At 40.3% G+C, this 24,509-nt stretch overlaps 1 protein-coding gene across 3 annotated transcripts in view; it reads left to right on the top strand.

The window, feature by feature from the left end:
* CRHR2 (corticotropin releasing hormone receptor 2) overlaps positions 1–24,509 on the top strand; it is a 160,208-nt gene that overhangs the window by 105,013 nt on the left and 30,686 nt on the right. For all 3 annotated transcript variants that reach the window (XM_037386824.1, XM_037386825.1, XM_037386826.1), the window contains 4 exons: positions 1,305–1,422; positions 5,353–5,506; positions 9,123–9,183; positions 16,654–16,726. In XM_037386824.1, the coding sequence (XP_037242721.1) occupies positions 1,305–1,422; positions 5,353–5,506; positions 9,123–9,183; positions 16,654–16,726 (406 nt within the window). The remainder of the gene's footprint in view (positions 1–1,304; positions 1,423–5,352; positions 5,507–9,122; positions 9,184–16,653; positions 16,727–24,509) is intronic.

Raw genomic sequence — 24,509 nt, forward strand, 5'->3', positions numbered from 1 at the left:
GGATTTTTTTCCCTCACTCGTTTATCTTCTCTTTGTCAAGGAATACATTCAGGTGGCAAGTGTGCTGGATCTGTTTTGTTGCTAGAGCTCTCAAAGGCAATTAATTTCATGTCAGTAACTCTACAGTTTGAAAAGATCATGTAATTGAAGGCCCTGTAACTGCAAAACTGTAACTTGGCACTTGCCTTCCTTTACTGTTTCACAAAGAATGGGAAGACAAATGATCTTGTCTTAAATGACTGAATCTGTGACGAGTAACTTTTTTTTTGGCTTCAGTGATACTTTGGTTGCTGGCATCAGCATTGTGCACTGGCTGCCTCCTGAAGCCATTTTCAGCAGCAAGCAGCATTTAAGATGTCCCCTTATTTGTTTTATGGCACTGTGTCCCAAGTTATTATAGCTCATATTTTACACTGTGCTCATATTTTATATTGCATCTGAATGGGGGCTGGGGAAGGACTAAAACCAGACAGAAATATTTTCTGGTGAAGGAGGACATGCAGCTCTGCATTGTTTAAGAAAGCTTGGTACAGACCAGGACTGAAAATCAGGCAATCCATACTCTCCTATTGTATTAATGGGTTGGAAAACTTTGAACTTCACATAGGTGAGCCTGTTCAAGAGACTAACCAAATATAAACTATTCCAGTTTCGCAACTCCAGTGCAAATATTTGTCACCAAATCTCCTTCTGTGAACAATGCAACAAACTCCAGTGCAGCCTGGTTGTTTAGGGGCTTACCAGTTCTAGTTGTTGTAAGGATGGGATGAAGGGGACCAAAAATGATAACCAAGGATGAAATGACCATTTGAGTATTTGAATCTTTCCAGGAGATCCTGTTTCACTTGCTTGAATTCAGTCTTGTCAAAGGGAGCTCCTCATGGTATCAAGACAAATTGTTGTACATGGCTCTGCAAAAGTTAGGCTGTGGTTTCTGGAAGAAAGGTCTATAGGAAGGAAAAGCAGCACAGATTTTGCTGTCCTCCTGTTGCTGTTTTGTATTTATGTCATTTATTTGTGTAGTTGTGACTACACTGCAAAATCCAAGTTTTGGCTGTGCAATTTACCCTGAGAGCCAGAGAACGAGACCAGACCAAGATATGCTTGCTGGTAAATACAAGCTACAGATAGCCTCATAGACTGTTATTGCTGACCCTTTGGACAGGCAAATCTCCTGTTTCAGAGTGTAAGAGAGGTAATGGAGGAGTTTTGCAAGTGAACAGAATTAGCTTGTTTATTTTATATAGTCATTAATGTGTATATGTTCACTATATATGATGATTTGAATGTATTTCCTTGTTTAGGAGTATCAGATGCCTGCGGAATATTATCCACTGGAACCTGATCACCACATTCATCCTGAGGAATGTGATGTGGTTTCTGCTTCAAATGATAGATCACAACATACATGAAAGCAATGAGGTAAGTGCTTGGAGGTAGCATGTTTCTGCCATGTAATCTGGGAGCAGTCAGGGATGCTGAATTGGTTCAACAGATAGAAATAATACAAAGGACACCTATCCACATCCTCAGAGTGACTTTCATGTAATTTCAAAAAGATGAAGCAAACAAGCTTAATTTGCTAAATTTTCATTGATTTCCTCATTATTGAATATCGCAAGGGTTTTTTTACAGTAAAAATCCCGCCCCAAAGCTTCTATCTTCATTGGCCATAGATACTTTCCAAATTTGTAAACTGTCAGACACAGGATTGTGCAAAACACTAAATTTGGTGGTTCTAGAACGTTTTTGTCAGAGCATCTTGCAGTGATGTGCACCTGTGTCGAGAAAGCATTCTTCCAGAGGGCAACATCTCCATGACAGGGTACAGAAATAATTGGTTTGTCTGTTGAAGCTCTGAGTCAGCTACTTTGGCTGATGACAGTGAGCATCTTGCTGCCTATAGTCAGTGGGACTCCCAAGAAAATAAGAAATAGGGCCTGAAACAGCACAATTTTTGTTTGTTGATATCTTTGTGGGTTTTTCTACAAAATTCCATTTTTCTACTAACCTCTTCTTTGCTGTGCTGGCCTTGAGGATGAATTTCTGCAATATGGGCTGCATCCAGCAGTGACTCCCTGTCACCTGAAAGGGATGGCTCTTTCCTGCAGGGAACCAAATGCTTCATTCCAGCTCCTTCTCTTCTTGGTCCCTTGGGGAGGACCGAAACCTTGGAGACTGAACTCACTAAACTGGTGGAGGGATAACTTAGCCAACAAAAAAACAAGGTGGAGTTTCCTGCTGGCTTAGCTATCTAAAGTCAGCTTTCTGATGGGTGATCGAGAGTCAGAGACAGTTCAGGGGACCAGACAGATCCAGACAATAAAAAATGGGATGACTGAAGGGGGCGAGAAGCATCTTCTTGCATGGCATTGAGCACTCTTGAGAAATACAGCATGTCACCATGCTCCCGTTTGTCTTACGCTCCGTGTTATTTCTTGCTCACTCAAGTAAGTCCCAACTGTAAATACTTGTCTGAGTGAGGATGTTGAATCAGTCCCTATGTAAGTGCTCTAGTGCCTCCCCCTGTTTAGTCACCCAGCAGCCCCAGTAATATGAGGATTTCAGAGTGAATTGAAAGCATTCACTCCAAAAGAAAAAGCATTTTTCTCTATTTTCTTGGGGAATTATTCTACATTTCCTTTCTGGGTAGTCCTTTTTGATAGTCCCTTGGCACTTTTTTTACTGTTTTCTTTCCCTTGTAATATTCTTATAGTGGAGTATTCTCCTTTTAGGGATGTCCCCTGACATTTACCTCCATAATCAAGAAAATGTGTGCCAAACCATGGATGCAAATGGATGTGCTCACACCCATCCTTCGTACTCTCTCTCTTTGGAAAGTAGGTGGACTAAAGTGTTTACAGATTATGAGCTGGATCCATAGCTGGCGTCAGTCAATGTGGCTCCACTCATGTAGGAACTGGTCCTGCAGAAACTGAAAACCACCCCAGGAGCCTGGATATCCACTCATTTTGATGTTAGCTGGGCACTCATTATCCTTGGTTAACTTTTCAAATGTAAGGTTTGACATCTGAACTTTAATCCCATACTTTGGGAAAACAGAAAAGTCATTAGTACCTAGAGAAAGAAGGACTCTGTGCATAACTCTTTATTATTATTATTCAATCAGGTGCTCCTTTGAGAAGATGTAGCTTCTATTAATTCATTGTTTGCTTTGTCTGTGTTTCTGACATTTTCAGAGTACAGAAGATGGTGGTATAAGAGCTTTATTGTTGACAGTTTTATGCTTTGTGATTTACTTTCATGAGTAAATATAAATAAATACACTACAAATCATAATACAGATTTTTACAGTTATTTAGGAAAAAATCAGTTAGAGTCTGGCACTCAAATGCCTCTTAAAGTGTGACTACAAAGTGCTAAGGAAAATATTAACCTGCAGATATAAGGACAGATCCTCACATGCCTCAGTTTTCATTAACACGTCTTTTCTCTGCAGAACACTGCAGTCTTTTTGGAAGGTGCTTTATACAAGCTCAGTGATAACTGTTGTTCTTATTGTGGTATAAGGCAGAGTCAAAATAACACCACCAAAAGCAACGGGAGCAACATCACTCGTGCTAGCTAACAATGGGATCTCTTCTGTGCGGATCAGTGAAGATTAAATAATGCAGTTACAGAAGCATCAAGGACTCAATGTGGAAATATTTTGCATGAAGTTATAGTGCTTATGTTAATAAATAAAGAAAGGGAATTGCTGGTTATCTGGAGCCTATTGGTGGATACGTGTGGGGGGATCAAGAATCCTTGGTCATATAAATGAAAATATATGAATTAATAAGTTCTGCTAATTGGCTTTATTAACCAATAATAATAAATCCATAATTCCAAAATAAATTGCTCAAAATTCATTTTATTCTGGTTTCCTGTGGAAATGATGCAGAGGGGGATCTCACCACTACTATGTGTATTTGTCTGTATCTGTCCCAGTATCTACCCAATCCACTGGCAAATTCCACTCAGTTCTGACACAGGAACAACAGGCTCAGATATAATTACGTTTTACAGTCCTTCTGAAAATGGGCAGCTGGGGAGAGGACAAAAACTGTGTAAGTGTTGCAGCTGTGGGAGAAAGGGGAACAAGAATCCGGATGTTATATCAGAGAATTTACATGAGACTGAGGCCACAGGGAAAGATTGAATTCATGCTCCTACCTTTGAAAAATCAAGTGTGAGATTTACAGTCTTTGGAAACCTAGTCTTACTACTAACTGCCTTGTCCAATAAATTCTTGGTCCACAGAATTTTGCTGAGTTTGATAGTGTATCTGCTGCTGTGTTGACTGCCTAGAGATCATCAATACCTCATGCATATGAAGTCTGAAATAAAAGTGACTGAGGGTCAAAAGTTTCAAATACTTTAGTAGAGTTAATTAAAAGGCTAGAGAATGCCAAGACCAAAATGACATCAAGGGTACCAGCTAACAGAGGTAATTAATGCCATGCTTCAGGGAATATGCTGAATACCTGGTTTGGTCAGAAAGAATTATTCCCCAATTTCTGTGTGTAGCACTGTGGAAATTACAATCAGCAGTTACTTGTGATTTATTGATGTGATGTTACCATCTGCCTCTCTATGACTAATTTCGTGTTCCACAGCTGTGCACTCACTGCACAGCCATTAGGAGAAGATGTCTTTACTGATACATTGAGCCTGACCAAAAATTCCTGTTGAAGTTACAGCAAAATTCAGAGGTGATGTGTGTAGTGACATGACTTACAAACTGAAACACTCATGGCAGGAATAAAAAGGATGAAGTAGCTGATAAAAGCATATCTTGAAAGTAAAATATATATTTTCTAAATGTCAGGTTAGGAAGGGTGCTCCTTCCCTTCAGAGGAAATGAAGCAAGACTGTGTGACATTACCTTCTATCTTATATTTTCTTTGAATGGCTCAGCAGGTTGGTTGTACTGCCTAAGATATGCTTAGGCTCTTACATCATCTTTGGATACGATCCTAGGCTATGGCTGTACCTCTCTGAAGGACCGTCTGTAATCAGATGGCCTGCCTCCTCTTGTCTGCTTTCCACACGGCGATTTCTTAATCTGCTTGCAGACTGCTGGTGTGGGTGTGCCTTATGGCATATGAACTTTCCAGGCATGCTTAGGTACGGGAGATCTTGCATGGTGTGGTCAAAGCCAAGCCTCAGCAGAATGTCACAGATACAGCTGTGAGTTCCCAACAGCACCTAAGGTACTGTGATTCCAAGGCACAGGTCTGCACCCCATGAATAAATTCTATCATTGATTTTTAAGGGAATAACAACATACAGACTCTTGTAAATGTTCTCACCATGATTTTAAAATATTATTTTATGTTTGCTTTCCAGCCTTGGTGTCGATGTATTACCACCGTCTACAATTACTTTGTGGTGACCAACTTCTTCTGGATGTTTGTGGAAGGCTGCTACTTACACACCGCCATAGTGATGACTTATTCCACAGATAAGCTGCGGAAATGGGTCTTTCTCTTCATAGGATGGTGTAAGTGACTTGTATGTTTAAAATGGTGTTACACAGTAGTATGTGGCATTGAAGTTATAAAGGCAAGAGAAGCAAGAATAAATTTGTAAAAATCCCACTGTGGTGAAATCTGTCATTCAAGCCTAAATTTGCCAGAACAACGTGAGATCAGGCTTAGTTCTCCACTGTGGTGATGACATAAAGCTAACAGGTTATTGCTGGATTTATCTTCTTCATTTAGAACCTCAGGCACGTGGTGCTAAGGAAAGAAAGAGAATTCCTAGGTTCAGCATTTTGGGAATGCAGCAGTTCATACCACATCCCTTTCACTTTGATCAGCAAGGCTGTGATCACACCCCTTATACACTGCTGCTCAGCATGGCATGAAACAGCAAAGGCACTGTCCGTGCCCTGTGAGCCACTCGGTCTGAAGAGACACTTCTAAGCGAAAAGCTGACTAGAAGAGAAGCCCAGTTATCTGCTTTACAGCTGTCTTTTGGATGGCTGAGTGATATGCTTCTAGAAAAAAGCCTTTAACAAAGAGTCACTTGTCATCTTTGTACTGTTCTTGTGGCTACTCAGAGACAGAAAAATAGTTCACTGTATGCCCTGTTACCTCACTTCTGTGTCAGCCTGGGCCAGAGCAAAGGCTGCTCCTTTCCTGTAGCTGCATCAACATAAGCTGGCCCACCAGTACAGGTTGGGAACCATCTGTCAGAGTGGCCGTCCTGCTGAGAAGGATGTAGGGCTTGCCGTGGATGCAGACTTGACTGTAAGCCATCAGTGCCTTCTCCTCATGAATAAGGTAAAAGACACTGGGCTGCACTAGGAATGTGGCCAGAAGATTGAGGGAAGTTTATAATACTTTCTACTCAGCTTTGGTAAGGCTGCCTTTGGAATATTGTGGTCAGTTTGAGGTCTCTTAACTCAAAAGGGATGTGCAAAAAACAGGTATTATCCAGTGAAGAGCTGTCAATATGATCAGGGATCTAGAGGACAGTACCTGTGAAGTGAGGCTGAAGGAGCTAAACGTGTTTTAATCTGGCAAAGAGGAAGCTAAGGAGAGATCTGTTAGGTACCAAGGGTCTATTTGAAAGATAATTACAAAGATGATGGAGCCAAATTCTTCTTGGCAATAGCCAATGTTATAAGAAGGGACAGTGGCCACAAATTGCAGACTGAGAGGTTCCAGTTGGTCATTAAGAAAACAGAAAATTTGCCAAAAGGAAGCACAATACAGGAACAGATAACTTAGAAGCTGTGGCATCTCTGACCTTGGAGGTATTGAAAATTCAGGAAGGCTAAGCCCTGCCTGAGGTAGGCTAGTGTTGATAGTTCTGCTTTGAGCAGGAGATTGGAATGGATACCTTCAGAGGTCCTTTCCAACCAACGTATGCATTTTTTGAATGTGGCCAGGAGAAGTTTGGCAAGACAAGCCCCATGCGGGCAGTTTCTTCACTTGAATGTAAAATCTGAGGTCAAACAGAACTAGAGAATTTGGCCGTTCCTTTTTGTTTAAAGAAGAAAGGTGGGAAAAAGTCGCAAATATTTTCTTTTCTGAAAGTACAATGACATTTTGTTCTGAAATGCCTCTCCCTCTCAGAATTCAGCAGAAGTAATTGAATTGCAGTTCTGAAGGCAGAAACAGCTTTGAAAACAAAATATGTCATTCAATTCAAAATCAAATGGGAGGAAAGAGGAGTTGTAGTAGAAATAAAATGTTTATGTGGGGAATTGATTCAAATAGTTTTTTTCATTTTTCAATTCTCTCACAAAACTGGGAAATCAGTGGCTCACTCAGCTCTCACAGACCCCCTGACTCATTTGGTCCCTAGTATTTTCCCTTCCTACCTCTCTCGGAGCCCTCTGGGTCTCTCATTACTAATGTAAGGGTGGTGTGAACTGAATATACCTTTCCTGTCACCTTTCTGTGTGCTTTCTGGCCCTGCTTTGCTTTCCTGTACACAGTCTTTTACCAGACTCATTCTTAAATCCCTGTCCAGAAGGAAAAATAAAATGTTTTCCTCCTGGAGAAAGGACATGGCTACATTTTGTCTGTTGATGCCTAGCAAGAACATGAGGGAAACAAACGCACCAAACCCCATGAGTCGATGGTGAACAAAGTGGAAGACAAGACAAGCACTTGCAGGGCACAAAAGCCACCAGAGGTGGTGCAGAAGGAGATCAGAGCTATGCTATACTTCTTGATGAGGTTAAAGATGACCACTTAGCAATTCAGTTCCATTCCTACTGTGTTGTGATCCTCTTTCTATGCTGCTTCATCTCTTTAAAGCCTCCATTTCCCACAGAAGAAGCAACAAATGAGAGGTTAAAAGGCAGCGTTAGATACAAGACCATGCTAACTCCTACGTCAGGGTTTAAGTCATGTTGCTTCCAGTGGGAAAGAAGCAGATACTAGTGCAGGTCACTAAATCTGGGCCTTTGGGCATGCATTCAGCTTTGAATAGCAGTGATTTCAGAGGGATGTGAACCCGGAGGTTGGAATGAAGTATGGAGCTGGAGAGGCTTGTTCTGTGCTTTGGTTTTGCCTCAGGTGACAGATTAAAAGTAAAGTGGAACTGGAGAGGGGAAACTCTCCTCCTCCAGTTTTGACATCCATCCAGTCTTTGCATGGGGAATGCCTGGGTGAAAAAATTCCTGTTTTCCCCTGGAGGTCTGCATCAAAAGGCCAGCTCCACTCACCCTTCCTCACTTCCAGTTTCCTTCTCCAGCAAATCTTCAAACCAGCTAGACTCTGAAGGGCTAACACAAAACAAGCATGAGGGCAAGGCTCTGGCCATGAGCCTGGTATAACAATGGAATTGGAAGGCAGAGGATATGGCACTGCTGGGACAGTAAGTGTACAAAGACACCTCATCTACTGCACTGAAGCTGCACCCACAAGGAACACTACTGTAGCACCTCCTGGCTACAACAGAGAAAGCAAGCCCTGTGAAGCAAATGCACGGCGTTGATGAGAACTCATGTGCACACATGGAGGGCACTGCACAGCGCAGGGAGTAGAGTGATATATATAAAATTAAGAGGAGCGGGATCTTTTAGAAAGGGCAAAAAGTGAATGAATTCTAGTATTGTGAGATATCAAGAGATTCTGTCTCATAATCCTATTTCATAGGGAAGACTCAACTAAAAAAGCTGTTGAAAAGTCTTAAAATGTACTTCATGCTAAGATCCCAATAAGTGTAAAAGCTTCTTGCAGCCTAAGAAATGAAAAACTGAACACCTACCTCCAAATACTGTCTTTAAGATTTTGCCATATCAGCTGCAGGAAAATGAAAAGGGACCAAAATTGCCTTTAAGTCAGCCAAAATTGTTCTGATTACTTATATAGAAATATAGGTATATATGTGTGTTTTTTAATATTTTTAGTAACTTTTCTGACTGGTTCTAGTGTTTTCTCTTGTTGAGATGATCTTTTTTATGTATACATAAGGAGGTGTTAGCAGTTGTTGTGTTTCAAGGATACCAAGACAGGACCGCTTGTATTTAAAGTCTTCCAGTTAACTAATGAAGACTCTCCTTACACAAGTCTGAATCTGCTTTGGTATCATCCATGCATCCATCCATACATCCATACATGCATACAAGATTAACTCCTGATTTTTTGCTCCTGCAGGTATTCCTTGCCCAATCATCATTGCCTGGGCCATTGGCAAGCTATATTATGAAAATGAACAGTAAGTGACATTAACATTTGTGTTTATGTGGCTCTGTAAATAAATTAAGAAATGCCTACAGGCTGAACTGGTAATTTAGAAATGAGGCTGATTGATAGGAAAGAGGAAAGTTCAAATCACCTCCATCCAAATTCAGACCATCTGAGATTTCAGAACACTACTTGGGTCAACTGCTGAAAATACCTTTCCCAAACATCCTTGTCCAAGTCCTGAAGCTCTCATTTGATAGCTTTGTACATGATTTAGTCAAGGTAATCTCCTTCAATGGGAGTTTTGCTTCAGTAAGACTTTGGTAAAAGCTACATTTGAGTGCTTAAGGATTTAGCCTTCTGGGTGTGCAGAATTCAGTTGACAGTCTGCCAAGAATAATCTTGTGGCTGGAAATTTTGTATTTCTGTTTCTGGCTTTTCCAGTTGGAAACAGTTAGTGGATGAAATTGAAAAATATGGGAGATAAAGAGGCATCTGTGCTTTGGGACTTTTCCCCCCAAACATCAATGCTGATCAGATATAGCTCAGCTTGTAGTTTTCAACCAGTGTTTGGATCAATGTCTATTGTCTGTTACAGCTCCCTTCCCTAGCCTTAAAAAAAAATACTTTCTCCATGAATCTGTTTTTCATATGACCATGGTGTTTGTCTGTCTATAGCACATCTGATTAAATTGTCTGCCTTGTAGGTGTATGTGTTTGCACCAATATGTGGTCTTTTATGATCAGCGGTGATTAGTCAAAACAGTAGCTGGGTGCATTTCGTCGCATCTGGAAGGATGTCCAAAGTAGGTTGGATGAATTAGACTTAAATAAATTAGGCATGGGAAGAATTCCATTATGCACTACTGAGTTCCCCTTTACTCCACACAAACTTTTGAACCCTTGACCAATCTGTCTTCTGTAGCTTTAACAATTTTGTGGTTTAACTTCAGCTGGCAACTAAGTACCACGCAGTCACTCACTCACTTTCCCCTCCCTGCAGTGGGATGGGAAGGAAAAAATGGGAAAAAGGTAAAATTTGAGAGTTGAGAGAAGAACAATTTAATAATTGAAACATAATAATAACAATAGTAATAATAACAGTAATAATATTAATATGATAATTACAATAACAACTATAACAATTGTAATGAAAAGGGGAGAAAAGGGGAGAGGTATAAAATCCAAAAGGAAGGGAAAAAATCCCAAATGATGCACAATACAATTGCTCACCACCTGCTGACCAATACCCAGCCAGTCCCAAGGCAGCGATCTCCCCCCTGGCCAACTCCCTCGAGTTTATATACTGGCCATGATCCTCTATGGTATGGAATATCCCTCTGGCCACTTCAGGTCAGCTCTCCTGGCTCTGCTCCTTCCCATCTCCTTGTGCCCCTGCTCACTGGCAGAGCACGGAACACTGAAAAGCCCTTGATTTAGAGTAAGCACAACTCAGCAGCAACTAAAATATCAATGTGTTATCAACATTATTCTCATACTAAATCCAAAACCCACTGTACCAGCTACTAGGCAGAAAATTAACTCTATCTCACCTGAAACCAGGGCAAATGGTGGCTTTGAAGATGATAATCTAACTCCCAGGATTACACATACTGGCAATCAGACAGACACCCCTTCACTGAGGGAAAAGTTTTGTGCGATTCCATCCCTGCTTACAGTAATCGTACAGGAGAACTCATACTGCAGCCTCAAAATGGCCAGAAAAACTTCAGTTGGAACCTGCTCCTTGAGTGTCCAAGTCAGTCTGGCCTGGCAGATAGCCTCATATCACCAGATTTCCCTAATTTCTGTGATCACAGACCTTCTTGTTTCTGGATGGGTAAAGGGTCAGAACGCTCTGGGTCTGCTTCATGGTCAGGTTCCTTGAATTTTTTACCTTTCACAAGCTATGGCAGCATAGCAGCTGTCTCATTGTGCTGAAGCAGGACTTTCAGCACTAGAACTAGAGCCAAAGGAACTAGTCTGCTTAAACAGCACAAAACAAAATAACCAAAAAAACCTTCAGCCTTGAAATCTGGAGAGGCAAAACCATGTGCTTTAATAATGACGATGCACATTAAACATTCCTGTTGTGAGTGAGTTCAACACCAAGGTTTGAACACGTAATTTTGGAAGACGGCACATCACTCCCAAAAGTAATAATAGAAAGTAGGACCCCTGACAGAAACATGCCACAACATCTGTGATCACACTGCACACAAGATGTCTGGATGGAGAAATCTGTGCCAGTGCCTTCTTTCGCCGTCATTGTATACCTGCGAAGGGAACGTGAAGGAATCTCACTTTGATGTATCACAGATATGAAAAAAGACATGATATGTTTGTCTAGGTATGTGTGCTACCTTTCACCAGCAAAGTTGTAACTGGCCCAGATCCTGCACAACAAATGAAAGGAGGATACAAAATACAGTCAGCAGGGCAAGAAAGACAAAATTATCTTATATTGGTATGCAGAATATCCAGGGTGTTCCTGTTGAGTTTCTAGGCTCAAGCTTCCTGCCTTGGGTGGATTTTCAAATGGAGCTTGTGCTTTTAAACCCATGTCGTGGACAAACCCATATGCTCTAACTCATGTACATCATTTGCCTCGCATGCTTACTGATGAGAGAGGTGCCAGGTTACTCTTGGCAGACCCAGACAATTAAACCTAATATCTCGGGATGTTTTCACCTTCCTGTCTTTAATGCTGGTGTTTGTCTTGGAGTGAAACCTTTGCACACATCTTCACTGCATATCATAGCTGCTCCCAAGGTATCGTGCATTGAGAAAGTCCTTTTGGCTTCTGCGCACCATAAGGTGAGGAGTAATGGCCTGGAGCCTCAGTGTTGTGCTTGCTTATTGTCAGCAGTGGGGCTGAGGTTTGTGTACTTTACTCTGAGAAATCAAGACTGGATGCTTCAGTAGTGCCATTTCTTTCATTTAGCATGTGCATCCAGGCAGATGGGCAGAGCACTCGTAAATGAAGAGCTAATAAGGGCATTAAGCTGTAAGGCAAAGGCTATTAAATGAAATCTGCTTTTCACATTTGTAGTAATGTCATAGGCAGGGAAGACTCAGTAAAGTAAATGAACCAAAGCAAAACAAGAGATTAATAACTTGTTGAGGGCCTGTCAATTGTCATAAATATTCAGTCATTTTCTCAAGCATTAAAGCACGTGATACCTCAGATCGCCCCTGCTCACTGCCTCATGGGTCGAGGAAAGGAGCAGATTCTGCTAAATGGTTGAACTGAAGCACATGTGGGAATGCACCTCTGGTACACGTGTGTGAGGTGTGCACGTGTGTGTATTTAACTCATCATCTCTTCTCTCCAGTCCATCAGTCATTGGGACAGTTTAAACTTAGTGGCATTTCAAAATCCTTTCTCTGTGCTAGGATGATATAGAAACCATGCTTTTAATTTGAATTCTGTGTGTGCAATTATAGACAAAAGAGAAAAAACTAAGCCCTGGCTTTGATAAATAATTGCAGTCAGGATACTGGAGCATCTCTCATATGAGGAGAACCTGATAGGGTTAGGAGCGTTTAGCCTGGAGAGAAGGGTCAGGGGGATCTTATCAATGTTTATAAACATCTTATAGGAGAATATGAAGAAGGTAGAGCCAGATACTTCTCAGTGGTGCCCAGTGACAGGACAAGAGGCAGTGGCACAGTTCCATCTGAACATCAGAAAATGCCTTTTTGTTGTGAGTGTGGTAGAACACTGGAAGAGGTTGCCCAAGGAAGTTGTGAAGTCTTTTATCTTTGGAGCTACTCAAAAGCCAGCTGAGCACAGCTCTGAGCAACCTGCTTCTGCTGACTCTGCTTTGAGCATGGGAGTGGACTAGACAATCTCCAGAGGTTCCTGCCAACCTCAGCTACTCTGTGAAAACAGGCTGCTCTCCCCAGTCAGCAAAGCTCTGTGTATCTTGACCACTGACAAAATCATGTGCTATTCCCCCATGAGGTCAGACCTAGTAAACAGGTCGCATGCAGAAGACATGCAGCTCTCCTGCAGCTTCCAAGAGTGTTTGCATATCCCAGTGAACAAGCCAAAATTCCCAACAAAATAGCAGACTTCTTCATCCAAGTATGCATTTCAATTGTTACTTAAGTTGTTTGAAGGTTGAACTGGTGTTCAAGTTTTGTAGCTCATAACACTTTGAAAGCTCAGAATAACACACAGGAAGAATGTTAAGAAAATGCTTCAATCAACTTCTTAACTTTTTTCATATTTGTACTTACTAGAGACCATGTTCTGCAGAGTAAGGCAAATATAATTGGTACTGTGGCAAATACCCTGTCTGGGGTTTAGCAGTTCTTTAGCAACATCTGACAACTCTGAAAAAATGTGCTGTTAAGTCTCAATAAAAAACCCCACACAAATGATTATGAATTATTGTAGTAATTTTATTGATGGACAGTTGGTAATGGGAATAACATTAGTAAGGTCTAATTAACAATAACTATAAAACCAATGGTGGATTTTGTTATATAAAGAACTATCAGAGGACTATGAAGAATATTAATGTGCTTTTCAATAGAAGTGAGTTTACATATCTGAATATAATCAGAACTGTCTTCCTAATTTGTCCTCTTCAATATTCAGGGGGTATTTGTTTATTTTTTCAGAGGTAAAAAAAAAAAGAGAAAATAAATAGAAAATGGCTTTTGTTTCATACAGATGGAATTAAAATTCTGATGCACCAAGTAATTTTCAGTGGTTTAGGTTTCTCTTTTTGGTTTTAAAAAAAAATGTCCATTGCTGATTTTATTGCAGAAATAATGGCTTATGTTGGATTTAAAGTAAGAGTTAAGATGACAGGCAGAAACGTTGCAATATTTCTGCTATGGACCCAGTTTGAACAGTTAGACTGTAAATATGAAATACAGCTAGAGAAATGCAGACTTATGTAATGTCACTAGCAAATACTTGGCCTCTCACCGGTACTCATCTGATTTAATGGGTGTATTAGAAATGTTTAAATTACTATGTAACAGGCGTGTTTCATAGCCTAATGAGATGAACACCATCCCAGAAAAGCTGCTTGCTTTTTCTCCACTAACTACAGAAGGAATCTGGAGCACCAAGCTCCTCTGTAGGTGCCTGTGTTGTAGAAGTCTACCTTTGGCCACAACCATGGTTCCTCAAATTGTGTGAAAGGGTGTATATACACATGATGCTTCACTCAATGCAACCTTGGTCTAATACGGGGCTTCAGTTAATAAATATTAGCATTTTGCTCTTCAGTATGGTCTTACAGTTAATCAATATTTAAATACCAAAGAGCAATGAGCAGCCTTTGCCCTGTCACGTCTTCTGTGGTTTACCAGCTCTGTTCCAAATTCTTTTCTGACTTTTTCTAACCCACTGAGTTCTGCCACATGCCTCAGTCTGCTTCTTATTAGTCCCTTTGCTAGATTCCTCTGCTAGAACAGCCAGCTTCCCAGAAACTCCTCTTCTAATACCTCTTGATTCTCTGAGTTTCAGGCAACAGATAACAATTCTCCTAAAATGCCCTTCAAAAACCTCTCGAAAGTAGGTTTTGCAAGTTCTAGAGAGTTGTGTTTCCTGCCTTGACATATCTTGTAATTCATTTTTCTTCATATCTTTCAATATCCCTAACAAAAAAGAATAATATCAGTTTAATGCATTTAAGGCTGCCCTGGGGATTCTTCTTGGATGATAACTTAGCTGGAGGAAGTACCTTATTCCAAGTCTTGCTATCATCACCAGATTTTGGAAGATCAGTTGCAAAATTATCTATTTACAGTAATCTGCAGTCAGTGCACCAGGGAATAACAGACATGTTTTATATTTATAAAATATTCAGAGCTCTCTCATTCATTTGGAACTTAAAAGATGTAGAAATCGAGTCAAGAAAAGGCAAATGATTGTGTGATACTGTATCCTAGATACTTGCTGCGTATCTCAGCATTTCTGAACAGTCAGTTCAGTAAGAGCATTTTGCAGTGGAGAAACAGCTCCTTCTGTTTTAGCAAACAACACATCTTGGAGAAAGGCTTTGGGGGCATTATATGATTCAAAACAATTCCATCCAAACCATAGCTTTCCTTATCTCAGTTTATTTGCCTTGAACTTCTGCAGTTGTTTCTTACAGACTGCAACCCCTTTAAGGCAACAAGTGTTAATTCTTGCATGCTTGTAAAATTGCAAATCTGCACCTGACTCCATGTCTCCAGTGGCACTAGGATTATCTTTTGCGTAATTTTTGCTGTGTAGACTTGTTATACGGTATCAACAAAAAGGAAGAAAACTCTCAGACCCTTGAACTCCAAAACCTACTTCCTAAGGGAACTGGAGCTCCAGTGAACTAAACCTTTAGGCATTATGATCGCAAAGTTGTCTCCACTTGGCGGAACCAGGATCCAGACCATGTGGCTGTATCTGTAATATTAAATTTCCTGGGCCTGGAATCGTTCCTGGGACTGGTTCCAAATAGCATGGAGTAGTTCACATCCATATTATTAAACCCTCTTGGCCTCAAAATCAAGGTAGCTGCAGTTTGTAGACTATTGGGAATGTCCTCTGGCTCATGCTAGCTCCAGTTTTATTCCCCAGGAATAGTTTTGGAGTTGGCTATTGTTTGTCCTGGGCCAAAACTGCACCGAGGAAAACGTAATGGTATAAATTATTGAGTCCAGACTTAAGCCCAGTTTATGATTCACTTACTGACATAAATATAACTGATTTATTACTCTCAGTTAAGAGAATGAAATGAACATCAATATGGGTTTCTGTGAAATCACAGGTTTAGTCTATTGTATAACACAACAGGGAGAAAATACTTGTAATTAGCAGAAGTGAAAGTCAAGCCAGCACTCAGTGACACATGACACATCCAGGCTCCCTGCTAGTTTGAGGCCCTTCAGTTTACCTGTCGTTTCACTTAACCTGAGTTGTTTTCCCTTTGGTGATGTTTGATCAGGTATTTGCTAGCTTCAAGTGATGTCTGTACTGTATGCTGGATTTGGTGGTCACCAGCGTGGTTCAAAGCCAATGAGGTGAACTCCTTATTCATCCAGTGCCGTATTTAGACACCATTTCCATGCAACTTGAGACGTATTTGCTGTAACAGCCTTTACTTTATGGAGTTTAAGTGTCTTCAGGCTCTGCAATAGATAACAGATTTTTTTTCCTTACATCGAATATTTCTTTCATCTGTTTTTCAGATGCAGCAGGATGCATTTTTGCATCCTCCTTATAGTAGATTCTCACATTTCTTGGAAATATTTACATGGGCAATAGCCAAAAAGTAGTGGAAATATGAATGGTCTAATGGGAGGGCAAAATGGAGCTCAGATCTGTGTCCAAAGAAAAGGTGGCTTTGCAGCAGAAAACTCAATCACTTACTGATTACATGTATGATTAACCGACTCACAGAATAAGGGAACATCTCTCTATGGTGTCCTTGATATTATAATCGAAAAGTATATTCCCCATTATAAGTGATTTTCTTACTTGTTTTGTTTCTTACAGATGCTGGTTTGGAAAAGAGCCAGGAAAATATATCGACTACATATATCAAGGGCCAGTGATTCTTGTTCTTCTGGTAAGCGTGTATGTGGGTGGAAGGACACTGCCATCTCCCACTGAGGGATAATTTGATAGGCATCTGTGATGTTCCACATCTACTTTTATGTAAAATAAGACACAAACAAGGTCAAACATCTTCACCTGTTCTCTGAAGTTGCCACAGTAGCTAATACTGCAAGTCAGAAGTGCAGTGATCTGGTTTTGGCTGTTTCCTTGACCTTAGCCCATTCTTTTATCTTCCCTCTGTAACACAGTTTGCCTGCCCTTTTGTACAATGTTTTGAGATATGGGAAGAAAAAATGTTTAAAAACGGGAGGTACCTTACCATATCTGATCATCCACTTGAGGCTCTTGAGAACTAGGGCGATTCAATCATGCACATTGATTAGAAAAATGAAGTAATTATGGTAGGGAATTGCCTCTGCTTGTAGGGTCATCTACATCTTCTACACTCCTACTATTGCTGTGTGTTTGCCAGCTTTCCTGTTGTTTCCTTTTCAGTGCCGCCTACAGTCACAGGCTGTTTATCTGTTTACCCAACACAGTCTCCTGTGCCAATGAACAGTAGGCAGAGGAAGAAGGAAGCTCATTCATAAACAATTTCAAACCTTCAACTAAAGCGCAGTGATCTTTTCCCAGAAAATATTGGGTATGGATAGAAAAGATCAGTGCTATTAGAAAGGACAACACTGAAAAACCTGATTCTTTTGTTCCATTCTTTTGTGGTAAAAGCCACCTAGGAGGAAGGCAGATGTCCAAACGGAGAATCTACAGGGCTCAGTGGAGTCCCCTCTCTTAGGGAACCAAGACTTAATATATCTGTCCCTTATGCCTCTCCAGGACCCATGAAGAAATGTGTAAGTGCTCCAGAATAGGCAGCCACTGCCAGCTTTTTCAAAGCTAAAAAGTCTTGTGGTCTCACCTTGTCAGCGCTGTGCCTTTCATGTGATTCAGCATTAAAAAAAGCTTCTCCGTTGCATAGGAAGCCAGCTACTCATCTGAATGTTTCCTAAGCTGAAGTCAGGAGAGTTAATTTCTGGGTTAATTGTTAAGATGCAGCAACCAAATTGTATTGTGCGTAGCTGAAAAGAGAAAAACATAGTAGGAGTATGTTTAAATGTAAAAAAAATCTTTTATTTATGTTCTAAGGCAAGAAATACAAGTGGTATGATACCCACAATATAACTGCGTGTCAGCAGGGGAGCCATCCCAAAACCACAAAGAGCCTCATAGTAAATTGGCTCATGGACACAGAGACTTAACTCACAAACAAATCCTATACAGACAACACAAGGTAGCAGGTTTCCAATTCTCAGAGCATTTACTTTTCACATCGTTGCCCAGAAGGCTGTGAATCCATAACACCTTTAATCAACAAGATGTGGAGAATCCTTGCGTAGCATCTCTGGCAGATACCATAGGTGGCTTAGAGTCATGAAAACAGCTTTGTTCTCCCCAGAACAGCACTTTCTATTTAAAGACCCCAAAGAGGCACAGAGAATGGGGGTGCAGTTGGAGGCTGGCTCTTTATATACACGTCATTATATCTACCTCTAATTTAGAGCAGCCTTGAGACCCCTCTAAACTGAGCCAGTAACTATACTGCCCTGAACTGACACTGTGTGTTAAACCTTTCTACGTTAGCCTGAACTTGAGCTCTAATTAAAACTCTAATGAGATAACAACAGTAATTGCACTGTGGGGTGGAAAGCAGCTGATATGATTTAGAGGAATAACATAAGGGCAAGCCCTTACTTCTCCTTGGGGTTACTCCCATCAGAAAGCGCTGCTGGGTGAGGAAAAGAGCTCTCTGGAAATATAATCTAAAAGGCAAACCTGAAAAGTCCTGTTAAGTACACTCCTGATAGCTAAAATGTGTTGCCCCCCACCCCCCACCCTGCCTCACCCTTTTTTTCTTTTAAACTGACAGTTGAGTCTTGTGTTTCTAATTAAGATACACAACTCTGCAGTGTGTTAAAGCAAGCTGTCAGCCTCATTTTTTGATCTTTATGTGAAAATCAAATCGTATGTAATGACTCAAGCATCACTTATTATTATTATAGTCGCTGACCCTTTCGAGGGCGATGTGAGGAAATGCTGGGTAAAGAGCACTGAAGTGTGGCGTCTGCCAAGTACCCAGGGGGATGCAGTCAAAAGTTACACACACACCCCAGCACATCAGTATGCCTCTGCCTTAACACAGGTGGGGACAAAGTGCTCTTCCCTCCAGTGAACAATGGTCGCCAGAAATGGAAGATACAAAGATTTAAAAAACCATACAAACCTGTGACCTCCTTCAGTCACAGCTAATGAGTTGGATTTCAACTAACAAAGAATTGAAATGTTCAGCTGAAGTTCATGTTTTATGAAATCACATTCAGGACAATTCTGCGAGAGAAACGTCCCTGTGTACTGCTGGAAAGTTAGAGACATGAATGTTACTAGGAGAAATTAATGTTATTTCCAAAAGAGAGTTCACACTAAAAACTAAAAGTCCAAAAATTCCATCAAATGTCAACATGTGAGCACTCAGGCTGTGGCAGTTAAAGTTGGTGTCACCCACTTTAGTTAAGAGCCAAGTGCCCAGTGTAAAGTTTTGGTTACCTGTTAGACACAGGCAGCATCATTACGTATTCAAGAAGCATCATTATACCAGCAAGTGGTGATATGATTAGAGTGCTTTTGTTGGTAAATATTCTTAGTTCCAGAGGGATCAAACATGCTTCTAAAGATGTTGAGTCTTTTTAAAAGAGAGGAGAATTTCATCTGTCAAAAATTCTTTCCGCCGGGTTTTTTTGTCGCATTTTCTTGCCTCCATGCATTTAACTGCTGCAGCCCAAGGTAGTATAACACCAAGAAACACGTCATGCAGGAATTCTAATCCTCACTAAGAAATAAAGATTGGCCAGAAATAAAGTCCATTTGTCACAGTAGCAATACTCAAGTCCATCTTTAAACCATATTATTCTCTGTTATATCTCAGGGTACAAAAACCTTGAACAGTGCAATAGATTTGTTTGATTGCTTTCCTACTTCCCAAGAAACTTGAACATTGTCTTGGGCTGAAAATGGGGAAACAATTTCAGAGACAATTTCAGATGCAATTTCAGAGGCAAAGGAAACCGGGTATAAATGCTGATCCTGAATATTGAGTGAGAAACCTGTACTTTTATTGACAAAAATGTGAGGGAGAAAATGTAGGTAATCATCCTTTGTTTCATTCCTGAATGGATTTTGACTTCAACATATCCCAGGAGAGATCTAACCATTCAGTATATTGGATGCTTTGAAATTCAGTTTCTGATAGCACTAGAAAAACACACTGTGTTAAGTATTTTCACTAAGTATATTTACTAATAAGTATATTCACAACATTTCACTAATTTTTCAAATTAGTGTTTTTTAAAATTCTGGTATCTTTCCTCAGACTGGCATAACCAAGTTTTGATCATACATCCCTCTCTGAAGGTAAATAAAGGACAAAGAGTTGGAAATACATGCCAGGGAACTGAATTTCAGCCTGATTTTATTAAGAAAAATACCTTTCTTATGTGCAATTTTAAATGTAATCTCTGTCAAAGAACCGGTGAACCATGAAAACACAGCAAGATCAGAGAATGAACCTCAGCAGATAGGCACTGGAGGCAGTTAACTGGGCTGCTTTTTTTGTCAATAAATACTGTTGTGAATTGACCCCAGATATGAACTGCTCTGCAATATTTGTCAGAGCTAAAATGTATTACATTTTCAGTTTTTTGAACAGGCAGATCAAATATTTAGGTTTTCTCAAACCTTACATTCAGCTTTAATAGATTTTTTTTTCTCTTGTGCTTGAAAACTGAACAGTTTTCTAACCTCTGCTTTTTTTGTCTCTGAAAATAATTCACCACATTCAATTAACTGCTGGTATAAGTGGGTATATGAGCTGATAGGAAGAGGTGGAGTTCATTTCTGTCTCTGCCTTCATCAGCTATTCACTTTTCAACAAGTTAGATTGCTGCTTTGGGTCTCAGTTTCCCCAACTATAAAGCAGGCTTAATGATACTTACCTTCCTTTGTAAAATGCTTTGAGATTCCTGGATGACAAGTGCTGTAGAAGAGTTAAGTGTCCTTAAGAAGATGGGCTTGTCCTTATTGCATTGTAGAATTTTGTTCAGGAGACAGCTGCCACATGTACTGAAGTGGTCTTTGTGATGTGCTAATCATTAATGACAGCATTTTTGTGATGGCAAGATCAAAGCTTGCCCCAGTACTCAAGGTGTGACAACACAAATGGATTTTTGTAGCAGCATCCTGTGGTCTGTTTTATTTTCTTTTTCTTTGGTAATTCCAAACATTTTTTGTTTCCTTTCTTGAGTACTGCTGGGAACTGAGGTGAAGTTTTCAGGGAGCCAGGTGTAATTCCAACATTTCTTTTGTAAATGAAAATACCCAGAGCTCATAACTCTTCATGCAAAGATCGCTTTACTTCCACATTGTGTTACCTTTATATCATGTGATTTCATGTGCCATTTTATTGCCTGGTCACTTAGTTTTGTGAGTCCCTGTACAGCAATTTGCAATCAGCCTTTATTTATGCTATCCTGAATAGCTAAGTGTAACTAAAAACCTTGTAGCCTGCCCTTCATTCCCTTTTATAGATCACTCAGGTCTCTGTAAAACAGCACAGATCTATCAGTAGCCTCTCTCCATTGAGAAAACAGACTATATAAATCTATATTGCTACCCTTTCTTTCTTGTGTTTCTATCATAATGCTCTTCCCTCCAAACTTCTAACAACCACATTTCTATAGGAGCCTTTAGAGAAACGAATTTTAATTGCTTTGAGAAACCTGAGTGGACTGCTGGATCTCTCTTGTCCCCATGCTGACTTTCAGAGGACTTCACAAACCATGTAATTCTTCCTCCTTACACCTTATTTCTATAAATTATTTTCTTTAGAGTGCTTGCAAAGAATTTGTCCAGCTCCAACGCAGCTTCAGGTTATGGGATAGAGCAATATCTTGTATGTAGCAGTCACTGGCTGATGTTCTGGAAGACCATGTCATAAAAAGAGTTTCAGTAAATATTTGAGTTTGTTTAGTTTTTCAAAGCCAATACTGTGGAAAGATATGGTGTTTTTTATATCACAGAGGAGAGTGGAGGTACTTAAGCTTATTAGTATTATTGACAAAAAAGGAAATTGTCATAAATGACATAAGCTAACAAGACTTCTAGCACTCACCGAAGTATGCTTCAGTAACTATTTTCCAATAAAAGTGAGGGCATAGTAAAAATTTATGTGATATTGCCCACTTGTGCAAAGGATGTTTCAATCCAACTATTTACAATAGCTATAGGAGTTGACTCAGTAATTCTTCCCATCTCATGTCCTAGTTTATCAGTGTAACAATACTGTAGTGTTCACACATATATTTTTTTCTTGAAATGTGCTGCTGCCTGCTTTTCCATGATTATCCTAACACCACAAAGGCATTTACACTTCTGAAGAGCAGAGCCATCTTTCTGCTATCCTGTTACAGACATCTTTTTCCAATATACCTTTAGGAGTATTGCAGGTAGAGGAAATAGGTTCATTAAGCAACTTAATATTTATAGAATCCGTCCTTTTCTGATATATTCCAATAGATAAAATTTGTAGTGCATCTTAATCTTGATCTTCGCTTCCTTTTGCTTGATGCTTTGGCTCCCCTGGATCAGTTGTCCTGACTCTGCTCCCTCCCAGCTTCTTGTGTACCTCCTCACTGGCAGAGCACGGGAAACTGAAAAGCCCTTGACTTAGAGTACGTGCTGCTTAGTGACAACTGAAACATCAGTGTGTTATCAACTTTATTCTCCTACTAAGTCCAAACCCAAAGCACTGTACCAGCAACTAGGAAGAAAATTAACTCTATCTCAGTCAAAACCAGGACACTTGACAGTAATGCTCCACTCAAAATATTGCAATCCACATTGCTAAAGTTCCTTCCTTTTGATCTTTTAAAAAAGTCATAAAGGTTTTTTCACTTGCCATTTTATATTTGGAAGCATTGTACCTAGGTATAAATCTGTATGCATTTCCTTTTTATTTTTTTCTGAAAAACATTCCCTAGTTCTGTGCAACCATCTTCCTTGCTGATATAACTGCTTCTCTGCGTATTTTGTTAGTCTGTGCTCTCTTCACACTTATGCTTCCACTTCTGCATTGTTCTGTTCAGAGACTGAGAACTAGTAGTAGTATTAGTAGTAGTAGTATTGGTGGTTGTTGTTGTTGTTATTATTATTAATATATCTTTTTCCTTTTCCCTTCTCCTTCCTATATGACTGGCTTTTTTTTTTTTTTTCCTGGGCCACAGGATAGCCGATAGTTTTCCTATTGTGCTGTTTCAATCTAATTCTCTCTACAGATTCCCAGTTCTTCCACTGCTACCAAGGTTGTAGCTCATGACCTGCAAACTGTTTACATCCCTTAGTATTTCTTACAAAACATTTATCATAATTTCCACTGGTTTGCAAGCATGCTGTCATAGCTACACATAGGATAAAGATAATATGCTAATTTGATTACGGTCCATCCAGAATTTATCTCCAATTCTGCCATCATTGCTATTATTATCTTTTTGTTTACATTTTATAGCTGTGGATTCAGTAGTGTCAAACAAGGTGTTCAATACCGTGTACACTCCTACAATGTCTCTTTCTTTCTATCATTTCTAATTCAGTTTGTGAGATATTCCACGGAGATATTCCAATAAGAAACTCATGTGACCAGCAGCGGTTGCCCAGAAAACTTTGTCCAAAATTCATTCTGTCAAGTCATATTCAGAGTACTTTCCAGATAGGAAATCACATTTCATCAGTGAGTTGCTGGATGGTTCCTCTTTGGAGGAAGAATCTCTCTTGAGTCTTCTCTTATGATTTGTACTGTCAACACAAGGCAACTTAAACCTGCCCAGCCTGGATTGCTGCCAGGTGGACTAGTCACGGTAGTATGCCCATGGTTTAGGCTGTCGTGCCATCTCGGTGATTTTCAGTGTGCTGGTGTGATTAGTTCATTGTCAAGGGGCTATCACTCAGCCCAGGCAGGAACTCCCTGCATGCCGTTGTTATTTTTGCAAGGGTATGTGTTTACTGGTGTTGCAACATTCAGTGTGTTCCTGGCTTGTCAAGTGAGATAGTTGGAGAAGAGCTCTGTTGGGTCACATGTGACTGGAGACCCCATGGTAGCTGACTTGGCTGGGCAGTGACCCGCAGTTTTTTAACAAAGCTTTTTCAATACAAGGTGATTCAGGAGAGACAGAAGGACCAGCGAAGTCTTAAGAGGATCACAGATGGGCTTATAAGATTGGAAAAGAGGCTGTGAACATGTTCATGCGTGATGCAGGGCTCTAGTGAGGAAATGGCATGATCCCAGCTAGGACTGGAGTTGCGTTTGAACTTCGGTTTAGGTGACAGTGTGGGCAGAGGCAAGGGTCTGTGTGCTGATGTGTAACACAGACACCAGTTAAGGAAGCTGTCTGCTCATTTACCACTCTCTCCCTTCCCCACCAAAACATGACTCCATCCTGTATAATCTTCAGGATGTGTATAGTCCTGCTCTGCTTGCCGGGAGGGTTGGTCTTTCACTGCTGCTCTAGGAAGTCTCTTACACAGTCTCGCTGATCATGACCATCCACCACATTATGCCTTGCTCTTCTTAATCACATCTCATTATTCCTGATTTTCCAGCACTTCCCTGTATGCCAAAGGGAGTCATTGTCATGCCTGTGACTTTTGAAAGGGAAACTTGTGTAATAAAATTCCCTGACTGAGTATCATGT

Source organism: Falco rusticolus, chromosome 4 (assembly GCF_015220075.1).
Source record: "Falco rusticolus isolate bFalRus1 chromosome 4, bFalRus1.pri, whole genome shotgun sequence".
NCBI classification, from domain to species: domain Eukaryota; kingdom Metazoa; phylum Chordata; class Aves; order Falconiformes; family Falconidae; genus Falco; species Falco rusticolus.